A 13,575-nucleotide genomic window follows, 5' to 3' on the forward strand; every position below is an offset into this window, starting at 1 on the left:
TTAAATCCCACTTACCCAGGTGCGAATTTAGGTTGGCCGCCAGAGTTTGAAGGTTGGCCCACGGTTGGCCTAACTTTGGCAAGCGAAGTTTTGGTTGCCAGAGATTGCCCAACTTTGGCAAATACTAGTGCCCACAGTTGGCCCGACTTTGCAAGCCAACCATTACGTGCAGAGTTTAACCAACCGTCGGGACAACTTTGGCGACAAAGGTTCTCACAACTATGGGGAACGTATGTCATAGGACTTAAAAATTTAGGTTGGCCAAACTCTGGGCCACGGTTGGCCCGACGGTTGGCAAAACTTTGCCAAATGCAGTTTAAATGACTTAAACTTTCTTGGTTGGCCGCACTCTGGGCCACAGTTGGCCCAACGGTTGGCAAAACTTTGTCAAATGCAGTTTAAATGACTTAAACTTTCTTTGTTGGCCGAACTCTGGGCCACGGTTGGCCCGACGGTTGGCAAAACTTTGTCAAACGCAGTTTAAATGACCTGATTTTTCTTGGTTGGCCGAACTCTGGGCCATGGTTGGCCCGACAGTTGGCAAAACTCTGTGAAAAGCAGTTTAAATGATTGAAACTTTCTAGGTTGGCCGAACTCTGGCCACGGTTGGCCCGACGGTTGGAAAAACTTTGTCAAATGCAGTTTAATTGACTTGATTTTTCTTGGTTGGCCGAACTCTGGGCCATGGTTGGCCCGACGGTTGGCAAAACTATGTGAAACACAGTTTAATTGACTTACATTATTTTGGTCGGCCGAACTCTGGGCCACGGTTGGCCCGACAGTTGGCAAAACTCTGCGAAAAGCAGTTTAAATGACTTAAACTTTCTTGGTCGGCCAAACTCTGGGCCACGGTTGGCCCGACGGTTGGCAAAACTCTGTGAAAAGCAGTATAAATTACTCAAACTTTCTCGGTTGGCCAAACTCTGTGCCACGGTGTATGAGTTGCATTAAAACTCTTTTTAACTTCCGCATTTCCTTTTTTTAGTCCTTCGCCTGAAAATTGAATTTGAAGTGAGGGTTCAAGAATTTCCGGCAGAATTACTCTTATAATTTCTGGAATTTCTTTTTTTGCTCTGCCGTATGCCATCATAATAGATTTCTGTTAAAAAAGAAATGATAAATGATGATTAAAACAAACATTTACCAAATCTTCAAATTCAAGAAAAAAAACATGACACTATATTAAATTTATTTATTTTTTATATAGTAATAATGTAAAAAATTCGTCTTACTAAAGCTACTTCTTTCTCTGCGTCGGATGACAAGGATTCATCAAACTTGTCGAAATCTTGCATTTCGGATATTGGCAAATTAATTTTTAGCTTTTTCAAATCTTCACTTAACCCTTTTCCTAAAGGACGACCAATGTTTAATAGAATTTTATTTTCAAATAGCTCCAACTTTCTCATTATATCATAATCAATGCTGTAGTAGGTTTCTGTTAGTTGATCCTTTAACTGTAAATGGAGTTGTATCAACGCTTCCTTGAGATCCTTCAAATCTGAAAAATATTTATATTTATCTCAGGATTTTTACAACTAATAACTCACTCATAGGTACTGCAGTTAAAAAAATTTAATAACTTTTTATTATGTAAAAATATATATTATTAGAAATTTATATTCGTATAAATTCATAAGTTTTAAATCATTATATATAATAATTAGTATTATACCTGAATCGTCTTCGGTAAATTTATTCTTCTCTTCGGAATTCGTTGATTTCTTACAAAAATCTAAAAATAATTGACATAATAATAATATCAATAATATATTTATAAAAATTTCTTTTAGTAACCTTAATTTACAATTACAGAGATTAGGCACCTTTTTCAAAGTCCAGTAGAAAAAAATTTTTTTTTTGAAAATAGATGATAAATTTTATTAGACAAATTTAATTTAATATTAAAAAATAATAATTTTGGTGTCTACTAAAATTTAAATTATTTGAATTTTACATTAAATGAGCTTTTAATCAACTAACAACAAAACAATAGATTAAGGTAGAAAAAAGTGACATTACATTATATTAAAACTAAATATTAATTTTTTATTATGTATTTGTTATACATCTAGTTATTTATAATTATTGTTTGAAAAGAATAATTGATAGAAATATTTTTTAGAAATTTAATTAAGACTTTTCAAATTAAAGATTTGACCTAATAAATTAATTAAATATTATTATAATTGTTTAAAAAATATTTAGAATTTTCTTACAATTTTGTGCATATATAAAACCGTTTATAAATTAAAATAAATAAATCATAAAATTTACCTTCTCGAGGTTTTGTTTTATTTTGGTTCAAAATGTTAGATTCGGGTTCCTTCTCAAACGTAGTTTCTCCAAAATCAGGATTTCCGTCTTCTGCGGCTGTTGTCTCCCCACAGTCAAGAGTATGTAAATACTTTTCTAATCTTTTAAGACCTTTTTCATATGACGCTATAAAAAGCTTATTCGTGTTAGAATTTTCTTTATTATTCTAACAAAGTTTCAGGATAGGTTTGAGAAAGTATTGACTTACGACACAATTATAAGAACCCATTAAATTTATTAAATAGTTACTGCAATTAAAATATTAAAAGATTAAGTAATTAAAAACAATATAAATCTCGCAGGTTACTGCCTTTTTATAATTCACGAACATTTTCGACAAACGCGACCATTCTCATCGCCCATGCGAATCTATCCAATTTCCCTCGTCTTATTTTCTCTCGCATTCTGCGATAAGGTTTACCGCAAAATTCTTTTCTACATGACTTACGTTAATATTTCCTTAAAAACGGAAATAGGAGTTTTCCAACGAAATTTTTTTTTTGAATTTGGTCTTTTAAGAGCCTTCTAAAGTGTATTAGTACCTTGATAAACCCTCTAAAAAATCCTATTTCTTTTCCATTTTTCCAAAAATACATCATCACATAAGTATAAGTCTTTTTTTGCCTCTAGAGTGGTGTTTCCCCTTAAAAAATTGAATTTTCTTAGGACATTTTAATAATAATCATTGATTTAAAATTAAATGTCGTAGTTGTTTGTATAATATGATGTTTTAAACATGCCTAAGGTAGTAAAAGTTATTGCATTGAGAATGGTTTGTTGGGGCATTTTACGTCAGAAATATCACAATTTGCAAAACTTAGGCCGATTATTGCAAAACTTCGTGGGACTATATTTGTATATGAGGCATTATTCCTGAACTGCCCCAAAAATAAAAAAAAGTTCTTGGATTTCCTTTATACTTTGGAAATATGTTAGCCTAGTAGGTACAAGTTACTACACCAATTTACAGGTCCAACCCCCCACCCCAATCAAAAGGGTGGGGGGTTGAAATTTCAGCTTCAACTCGAACATGCATTCTTTAAACATTTGTAGTTTCTACTTAAATTATTCAATTAAAAAAAGTAAGTAGTGTTTTAGAAAGGTTTTTTTGTGTACTTTTAAAATATTTTATTTATATAATAAAAAAAATTTTTTTGCAAAAATTTTTTAAAATAAATAGTTTTTTGCAATTTTGTGCAAGTTCGGTAGTTTTTATTTTCTTTTTAATAATCTCAAATGAAAGCTTGGGAATTCCCCTAAAAGAAGATATAAGTCTGAAAATGGGCCGAAACAATTTGCCAAAGATATAGTGTAATAAGTAAAATTTGTCCGTCCGCTCGCGCACTCCATTTGTTTAAAAATGAAAAGTTTGTTTATAACAAATGTAATTGTTTGAGCTAATAAATTTTTTAAGTTTTTGAAAGAATGTACATATGATATAAATATTTAAAGTTTAAAAAATGACGAAAATGTTTACAAATACAAAAGAAAGTTGATTATTGTTTATATAATTGTTAATATTAATGATAATTCTTAACTGTAAAATAGTTTTTTACTAAATTAGACATAAATTTAAACTTGTCTGCAAAAAAACCAATTTTTTTTATGAAGAAGGTCCGAAGTAATCTATTTGTTAATTAACATTGTTTGCAACAATTTAAATAAATTGTATTATGCTTTATTAATTGTCCGCTGGTCATACTAGACTAATTTAAATTGATTTCGATCATGTGTAATGGAAAAATAAAAAAACTAACATGATTTTTTCTAAAAATATTGTAATTTGTCAAATTTTTGAGTAACAAGAAAAAAATAAACAATTAAAAATTCAAAAATCGACTTTGATGGATCTCTTCGTAGTTTTAAATCAAGAACATCAACATCCGATAAAATTTGTAGTTTCTAGACAATTTTCAATAGTAAGTTGAAAAAAAATCCCACTGTTCATCGCGCTGGAGTGCGCGAGCGGACGGACAAATTTTACTTATTACACTATATCTTTGGCAAATTGTTTCGGCCCATTTTCAGACTTATATCTTCTTTTAGGGGAATTCCCAAGCTTTCATTTGAGATTATTAAAAAGAAAATAAAAACTACCGAACTTGCACAAAATTGCAAAAAACTATTTATTTTAAAAAATTTTTGCAAAAAAAATTTTTTTTTTATTATAAAAATAAAATATTTTAAAAGTACACAAAAAAACCTTTCTAAAACACTACTTACTTTTTTTAATTGAATAATTTAAGTAGAAACTACAAATGTTTAAAGAATGCATGTTCGAGTTGAAGCTGAAATTTCAACCCCCCACCCTTTTGATTGGGGTGGGGGGTTGGACCTGTAAATTGGTGTAGTAACTTGTACCTACTAGGCTAACATGTTTCCAAAGTATAAAGGAAATCCAAGAACTTTTTTTTATTTTTGGGGCAGTTCAGGAATAATGCCTCATATAAGAGACTTTATTCCCCCAAAAATTAATTTTTTTTAATTCAAAATTAGGGTAGAGTGGGGTAAAAAAGCCATGGTGTAAAAAAGCCATTTGAGTTTTATTTAAAAACTATTAAGCCGATTTATCAGCTGTTTAGAATATAAATACTATTAGGTAATACGCAACTTTTGAATCTAATTTGAATGTTGTACCTAGATTAATATTGTTTTTATTGTAATTTTAATTTTTTGTTGCTTTTTTGAAAACATTTTGGTGAACTTTTCAAACATATTACAATTTGATTAAGTGAACGAATAATAAAAGTAAATGTTTGTACATAAGGAGAAAAGTATACCGAAAACGTATACAATGTTAATTTTTGGAAATTGAAGTGAATTAACAATTTATTTTTGCTTTTTTTAATAACTGGTCTTGGGTGTAAAAAAGCCAGGGCAAAAAATCCATTGAATATTTTGTGAAATTCACTTGTTTTCTATTTAAACTAACCTTCTTATTTTACAAAATTTCTCGTGTTTATTTAATAAAATAAATTAAACACGACGAAAAAGTAGTTCAAAGTGCATTTAAAAAATAAACAATGAATAAACGGTTGCAACGAAATATGTTATCTGTGGTAAAACTTAAAGAGAACTTCTAAAAAAGGTACGAAAAATTGGCAGTGCAAATGGAAAACAGGTAAACTTAATATAATTTTCAATTTTGCTTGCTAAAAACTCTTTCATAATTATTAGAATATTTTTCAAATAAGACTATTTGTCATATAAATAAAGGGAAACTATAAAAATACCTAAATTGATAACATGTTTTGCTAAAATCGTAGGGTGGCTTTTTCACCCCACCAGGTGGTGCAAAAAAGCCACTTGCAGTGCTTTCGTAAAACTCTTATAACTTAGTCCTTTCATGAGATAAAAAATATTTCCGTCAAGAATTTTCAAGCTTAATAACTAAACTTTCAATAACAATTGGAAATTTGAGAAAAAAATTTTAAGTACAGATTTTACAGCATCAAAAGTAAAAATGTGGCTTTTTTACCCCACTCTACCCTATTGAAAATACGCCATTTTGAATTTTAATATTTTTATAAAATTTTGAATATCTCGGAATATTGTATATGGTTTTTTAATGAAATTTACATTTTTTCAATATGTTCCGCCAAATTTAAAAATCTAGAAAAATTATATGTTAAAGTTGACATTTTTAGAGATATTTTTGTCACAATTAAAAAGTGGTACCTCTGCAATAGCCCTGTTAAAAAAAAATTTCAAAATTTCAAAAAAAAATTTCAGGGTTTTTTTGGGCAAAAATTTTTCAGTATTTTTTTTATAATTCGTCTTTTGATTCTACAAAAAAGCATATTTTGAAATTAAAATCGGTTGAGCCAACTTTTAGTAATAATTTAAACTGTTTTGGAGCGAAGACTGATTTTCCATTCTTATTCCGCTATAATACACTTTAGAAAGATTTTAAATTTTGTTAACGCTCACCAAATATTGTCCATTGTTGACTTTAATAGCTGCGAATTTGTCTAAATATTGTTCTACAGATAATTTATCTACTTTTAAAAAATTTTGTCTAATCAGAAAAGTAGCATTGCAATACGCGACTTTCGGGCTTACAATGACTTTGAAGCCAAGAAATCTGATTAACTGATGACTCTAAAAAATATTTAGACGTAAATAATGTGCCTCATACATGCTGTAGATACATGTTTCATCAATTTAGTACCCCTTAAAGTTAATGGTGCTGACGCTCCACATTCAACTGAGTATTTCCTCATCAATTTGCAGGCACTAAGGCATTTCGAGATCTGTTTATCTAAACCATTTAGTGATGCAATATCGAAACAAAAATATCGATATCGATTAAATCGATATTGCTTATAGTGAATATCGATATGACCAATATATCGTACCAACAATATCGATTATTCGATTAATCGATGTAATTTTAAAACTTTCTACAAAACTATTATTTATAAAGGTTTAGTTAAAATTAAAAGTAATTAAATATGTGATACATATAATTAAAGCAATATTTATGGTACAATAATTATTGTGAAATTTTTTATTTTAATCTTAAGAAAGAAATATTAAATTACAAAAATAGAATTACAAAATTTATTTATAACGCATCATATTCGCTTGCCGATCATCCTTCCGGGTCATATAACTTCAACTGAAAAAATTTGTTTTATTATCAGATTAAGGCAAATTTTTTATGTTTTCATGTCTATTATTTTTAATACTTACTCAAAATATGTACTGTCAATTGCAAGTGACTGCACTAGATCCGAAGTCACCTTTTTTCGAGATTTGCGAATTTTATTAGAACCATTAAACGCTTTAATTATCCTAGAACAGAAAACAATTTACATTATCTTAAGGTTCTTAATGTAAGATTTTCAATATGTTACAAAAATGAAATGTAAGGAAATAAAGGTAAGGATTTACTTTAAACGCAAGGTCTTCACGCAGAATACACGGTCTTTAATTTACCAAAGAGCTTCGTCGACTGCTCCCAAAAAAAGTTGCTTATGAAGTTTACTTCCTTCAAGTCGGTTTCTCTTTTCGTTCATTAAAATGCCAGTTTTCGAAAACAACCTTTCTGAAGGTACTGATGTAGCAACTACTGTAAGATATTTCAACGCAATCTGAGATAATGTAGGGTAAATATGCTCCATTTCCACCCAAAAGCGTATAGGATCAGTTTCGAAGTGAGAAACTTCAGATCGAAGATAAAGCGTTAGTTCATCTGCATAGCCACTATCCGATAGCTCCTTTCTTCCTCGTTTGGCATTTTGCACGCAATCTGTATAATATTTCCAAAGTGAAGACTTTTCTTTACTTTCTGTAAAAAAGATAGTTATGGTTCAATAAAAAAATTTTGTTTAATATGATTTTAAATAGTAATTATTTTGTTAATATTTAATTTATTTAATATTATTTGGAAGTACAAAATAAAAATATATTAACTGACCTTCTGACTCATTATTCGTATCTCCATCAGAATCGAGTTCTCGTTCAGTAGAATTGTTACTCTTGATTTCCAGAAATAATCTGTTGATTTGACTTATTGCACGTGCACACTCTGTTGGTTGCTTAAACACCACTTTTTTGAACCTCGGATCTAAGATTGTAGCAATAGCAAAAAAGTGGCAGGATTCCATGAGTCCAAATCTGCGAAGAATTTCTTTTAAAAGATTTTCTTTCAAAACTGAAGCTACTTGGTGTTCAAGAACTAGATTCTCCAACTCTCTCTGCAATCCATTTATTAGTGGTATCACCATACTGGTTGTGACATATTTTTGACCACACAAATCTCTCGTAGCTGATTCCAAAGGACGGAGTACATTTGTCAGCTCTTTTAGTATCTCTAATTCGGCAGCAGTAACCGCAGGAGGCGCTGAGGAAAAATCATCTAAAATTTCGTTTACAATTTTTCGTAGTTCGATGAATCTCTCGATCATGTAAAACGTTGAATTCCAACGTGTTTCAACGTCTTGAATTAATTTTAATTTACTTTTTTTGCGCAGCAAGTCGGTAGCGTTGACACTTCTTTTGAACCATGTTACAATAGTTTTTACTTTTTTTATCACGTTATCCAATCCGTCAATTTTCTTGATAGAATCCGTTGCTACTAAATTTATAGTATGAGCACAACATCCCAAGCGATGATTTTTCCCAAGAAATAATTCAACGGCAAGCGCCATATTTGCCGCATTATCAGTAACGATGGCTGTGATAATACTTTTATCTATTTCCCATTCTGCGCATACTTTTTCGAGTATTTCTTTGATGTATATTGCAGTGTGACTTTCAGTCAGTTCATGTACACCCAGTATTCCCGACATAAATTGATCTTTATCACGAAAATGAACGGTAACACCAAGAAAGCTCCGTGTGTTTTTACTTTCTGTCCAAATATCTGTAGTTAGTGTTACGCACGTTACGTTTTTCAGAAGTATCTTATACTTTTGAGATACTGTGTCGTATTTTGAATCCAAGTGATTAATAAACGTTTGTCTAGAAGGTACTTTATAATTCGGAACTGCATATTTCATCATTTTTATAAATCCCTCTCTTTCTACCATTGAAAACGGTTCACTATCTTTACAGATCATAAATAAGATTTTATCTGTTAGATTTTTGTGTTTAGTGCCTCCTTCTTGAAATGATGAAATATTTTTAAATGAATATTTAATATTTTCCCTGCCTGATTGTTCGCTTGGCTCAGTAGTCGTCAAAGATTCGCTTGCACTAGAACTAACAGATTCATTGTTTTGAGCACTAGTTGATTTGTTAGTCGACGATGAATTTTCCTTATTTTCGTGTTTCCGTTTGAGGTTGGATTTTTTTTCATCAATTTCTATCATAAGAGCGTTATACATCTCAACATGATTCGCCTTTAAATGGTTAAACATATTTGTAGTGTTTCCAGAACATTTCACTAGCGAATGAGGACCTGAGCAATATTTACATTGCATGAGGTTTTTCTGATCTGTAGGTAAAAAGTGCTTTCGCACAGGACTTGGACCACCGCTCATTTTATAAATGCATAGAATTTAGTGATCTGTAAATTAATTATTTAATTATTAATTATTTAAACTTGTAGCAATATATTTACTGAATTATTAACACTATAAATATAATCTTTCGAATGGAAATTTTTTTACATTGTATAGCTAACGAATTAATAACGCGAAATAAGAAATTATAACAATCACTAATAACACAACGTTTAATACAAATAATTTATAATAAATCTCTATAAAAATGAGGTTGAAATATAAAAATGATACGATTTTATTGTATTTTGTGGATCAAATGTATATATATTCACTTGGAGGTTATGTCACGTAAAATGTAAAAAAAAAAGTTTTTTTCAAGTTTCACAATGCTTTTGGAATTTTCAGTTAAGATAAAATAAGGTAAATAGAACGAATTTTATTCTCTAATAATAATATTTTTTGTATACTCGAGTTTATAAAAATTATCATTCGTGTTGTTTCTTGCGCTCAAAGTAAAAATTTTTAGTCGTACGTACCTTTTTAATTGTTCTTATCCTTCTATTTGCGTAGTGATCATTCAAAATATTATCAAATTAGTTCGATTTAATTAACTACACGACATCAATGCGTTAATTTTAAACGTTCAGTTGTTTGTAACTTGTAACTTGACTAAAACTTGACATACAAATACACAGAATACATGCATAGAATATAAATACAAATTACGGTCAGAAGCAGTGCTTCGATATACATTAACGTTAAGTTCACAATCTGCCACACAAAGCTTAAGGGTAGAATCACATGGCGGTGTAAACGTGTGTCGACAAACGATATGTAGTTCAATGTGCAAAACCTCAACGCAAAAAAAACTTAGTCTTTGTCCATACTGAAAATATCGATATCGACAGACCAATATCGATATTTGAATCGATATATCGTTTGTAAGATATCGATATAAAATATCGAAATATTAATACCAAAATATCGATATTTCCGATATTTCGATATCGATATTGCATCACTAAAACCATTTAATCCAAATACGTAAGGTTTTTTTTGATAAGATGTGAGCTTGAGAACGACGTTTAATTAAAAGTTGAATGCATTTGACAATATCACTTCTTAAAAGAACAGGTACAGTTCGACCTAATTTTCTACGTAATTCAATTCGACTATACTCTTTCTCTAACTTTTTTCTTTCCTGTGATAATGATTGAAATATCTGCTTTTTAAAGCACTCGAAGTCCTCTCTATTATCAAAATCTTGGATACCCATTCGCTTAGTTTCTCCTGGCCGTTTTTGATTAAAGAGCAAGATTGAAATAAGTGTAGCTTCTTCCAGTGTTTTGTAATATGAATAAGAGAATTCTGATTTTAAATCGTTGTAAGCTGCAGTTCTTAATTCACTTAAATGCTTATGAAGTTTACCAATATCTTCCAAGGAAGAAAGATCAGGTTTCTTTTGTCGCTTTTTTCTTTGACATAAGTCACGGCTGATTTATTCATGCTGTTTCCGTAGTTTTCTAATAAGACCTTTAAATATTGTTCAGCTTCATGCTGTTGAGATAGATTATTTTCTTCAATACACAGTGTTATTAAGCGTGAGGCACTTATTTGCAACAAATTGAAGAATGATGTTACGATTAAAAAATGCTCATATTTAATGGTAAGTGGATCAAATCCAGCTAATTTTCTCACCGCTTGTTTAGTGTGTTTATTTAATTTTGAACTGAATATTGAAGCCAGATCAGTAACATCTTTACATAATTACACATAAGTTAATAAACAAGAATGTTAAAAAAATGATATTTTCCACAATTTTTTTATTTTTCAAATACCAATAATTTGATAATTTTTGACCGAATCCGGTTAAAAAATAAGTCAATCGAAGCCTTTTTTAATGCTCTACAAACTGGTAATGATACTTTTAAAGTTACTTTTATACTTTTCAACAAAATTTTCAAAAAAGTGTTATTTTCGAAAAATATAGATTTTTAAAACTTTAATATCTTTGGATAATAGGTATAGACGAAAAATGTTTAATGAAAGCTCAAAAGATGCGCCTGAAATAACTCTACAAAATTAAAGAAAAACATTTATAGGTGTCCTAACATTTTTTAAGTTATGGCTCAATTTCAGCTTTAAAAATTGCCTTCGAAAATTAAAAAAAGTTCGATTCTGTCTTCGTGCGGCAACGAATGAGAGAGAAAACAGGAACGAATTTATGCTGGAGAATAATAAATAATGATGTTTCACGAGTAATATAAAGAAACTCGAAAGTTCATCGTTCCCCCGCATGAATTTGTCCCGGTTTTCTCTCTCCTTCGCTGCCGCGCGAACCAAGAATCAAGTCGTCACAGTTGAATTTCAATGCACCAATCGGTTGAAACACGGCTTCACATTTTTAATGATATATCGAAGACGAATTAACCTTTTTTAATTTTCGAAGGCATATTTTAAATTTTAAATTCTAACAAAAAATTCTGTGTTTTCAGAAAAATTTTATCAAACTTTTTCTAAATTTTTGAAAAAGTTGAAATCAAGAGACAAAAATGAGAAAATTTGATAATTTTTTTTATTGCTTTCTCACTCTACAACTTAAAATGTAGTTAACGAAATGACTTCAAAGACGGCTTATTTTACGCAAAATTTAATCAGCTTTCTAACCGTATTCAAGTTTTTTTTGTATCTCCTTTTATTTACGAGATATGATTGGAAAAGTGATGGCATGTTTTTTCATAGAGTTGAATGTAATCGTCCTGATACTCGTGGACGGTAGTGTATTTTATAGAAAAATATTCAAACCGATTAATTAATTAAAATTACGCTAGCTCAATCTTTTCAAGGAAAGCGCGGGGTAAGAGAAATCACCAGTTAGTTTTAATTTTGGTTTAATAAATAAAATTACAGGTCCAGACGGGACCTGTTCAAAATGTACAGAAATGTCGAAAAAAAACAAATAATACATTTTATTTTGATCAATAATCGTTATGAGACAACACATTCAAATATTATGAGACTCACCGAAGATACGCCGACGTCCCCGCATTGTTTGCCCACTCATCTTCGCAGGAGAAAAACACAAGATTACTTTATTAATTAGTTTTTAGGAAAATGGACAGGTGACAGGTCGAATGCAAATAATGGGCCATGCTTGGTGCCCAATGGTTTTTTCTTGGCAAAACAATTGGCAAATATCATTGGACCACCATTGGTTTTAGCTTGGGATGATCATGCTACTGCCAATGATCGGCAGCCAAGCATCGGGCCAATATTAGTTGCCAAGGAATTGCCAAGGAAACAAAATCGATTTTCAAAAGCTTTTTTTTTATTGGCAGACAACAAAAAACCAAGGGTTTGAAAATTGAATTTTTTAATTATTAATTAAAATTTTTTTTTAATTAATAGAACATATTAATTTACTTTTTCACCTCTGGTAAAACAAAGATGAAAGATTGATAAAAATTCCTCCACCGTATATCTCACAGTGGAGGGATGCCTGTGAATGTCTTTGCGGGAAAGGAGCAGGTACTTATAGAGTCAGTGAAATAGGTCACAAGCGAGAAGAAATCACTAGCATGCACTCTGGCGGCGCTTGTCGGAACTGTTTTCTGGCGCGCATACATATCCTGACATTATCGGCACAGCGCTTGCAAACCAACGCTGCGCCACTTCCGACAAGCGCCGCCAGAGTGCATGCTAGTGATTTCTTCTCGCTTGTGACTTGTTACACTGACTCTATAAGTACCTGCTCCTCTCCCACAAAGGCATTCACAGGCATCCCTCCACTGTGAGAAACGGTGAGGGAATTTTTATCAGTCTTTCACCTTTGTTTTACCAGAGGTAAAAAATTAAATTAATATGTTCTATTACTTAAGAAAAATATTTTTAAAAAATATATTTTTGAAAAATATATTTTTGAAAAATATATTTTTGAAAAATAAATTTTAATAAACAATTAAAAAAATCAATTTTCAAAACCTTGGTTTTTTGTTGGCTACCAATAAAAAATCAAGCTTTTGAAAATCGATTTTGTTTCCTTGGCAACTAATATTGGCCCGATGCTGGCTACCGATCATTGGCAGTAGCGTGATCATCCCAAGCAAAAACCAATGGTGGTCCAATGATGGTTGCCATTAATGTTCCAATAATGGAACGGAGTTGGCCAAGCATGGCCCATTATTGAACCAATCGTTTACTTCCCATTGGGTGAGAATGAATTAAATGGCCGTCGGGGACGCCGAAGCAGACGCGCATCTCGGCTTCGTGGTGAGTCTCACGCGCACTCGTTTTAAAGATTTCCCGA

General features: G+C 30.9%; 2 protein-coding genes across 3 annotated transcripts in view; one reads left to right on the forward strand and one right to left on the reverse strand.

The window, feature by feature from the left end:
• LOC122511921 (probable ATP-dependent RNA helicase DHX34) overlaps nt 1-13,575 on the forward strand; it is a 67,195-nt gene that overhangs the window by 15,877 nt on the left and 37,743 nt on the right. The gene's annotated exons all lie outside the window — the stretch shown is intronic.
• On the reverse strand, nt 6,876-10,256 carry LOC122511922 (zinc finger BED domain-containing protein 4-like). 2 transcript variants are annotated; one of them, XM_043627488.1, is made up of 5 exons: nt 9,806-10,256; nt 7,739-9,331; nt 7,258-7,609; nt 7,012-7,113; nt 6,876-6,937 (listed from the first exon to the last, which is right to left on the reverse strand). In XM_043627488.1, the coding sequence occupies exons 2-5, from the start codon at nt 9,303-9,305 to the stop codon at nt 6,934-6,936; spliced, it is 2,025 nt and encodes a 674-aa protein (XP_043483423.1). In that variant the 5' UTR covers nt 9,306-9,331; nt 9,806-10,256; the 3' UTR covers nt 6,876-6,933. The 2 variants fall into 2 exon arrangements, with proteins under 2 accessions (XP_043483423.1, XP_043483424.1); XM_043627489.1 differs by lacking the exon at nt 9,806-10,256 and having other exon boundaries at nt 7,739-9,609.

Source organism: Leptopilina heterotoma, unplaced genomic scaffold (genome assembly GCF_015476425.1).
Source record: "Leptopilina heterotoma isolate Lh14 unplaced genomic scaffold, ASM1547642v1 Lhet_91, whole genome shotgun sequence".
Lineage (NCBI taxonomy): Eukaryota > Metazoa > Arthropoda > Insecta > Hymenoptera > Figitidae > Leptopilina > Leptopilina heterotoma.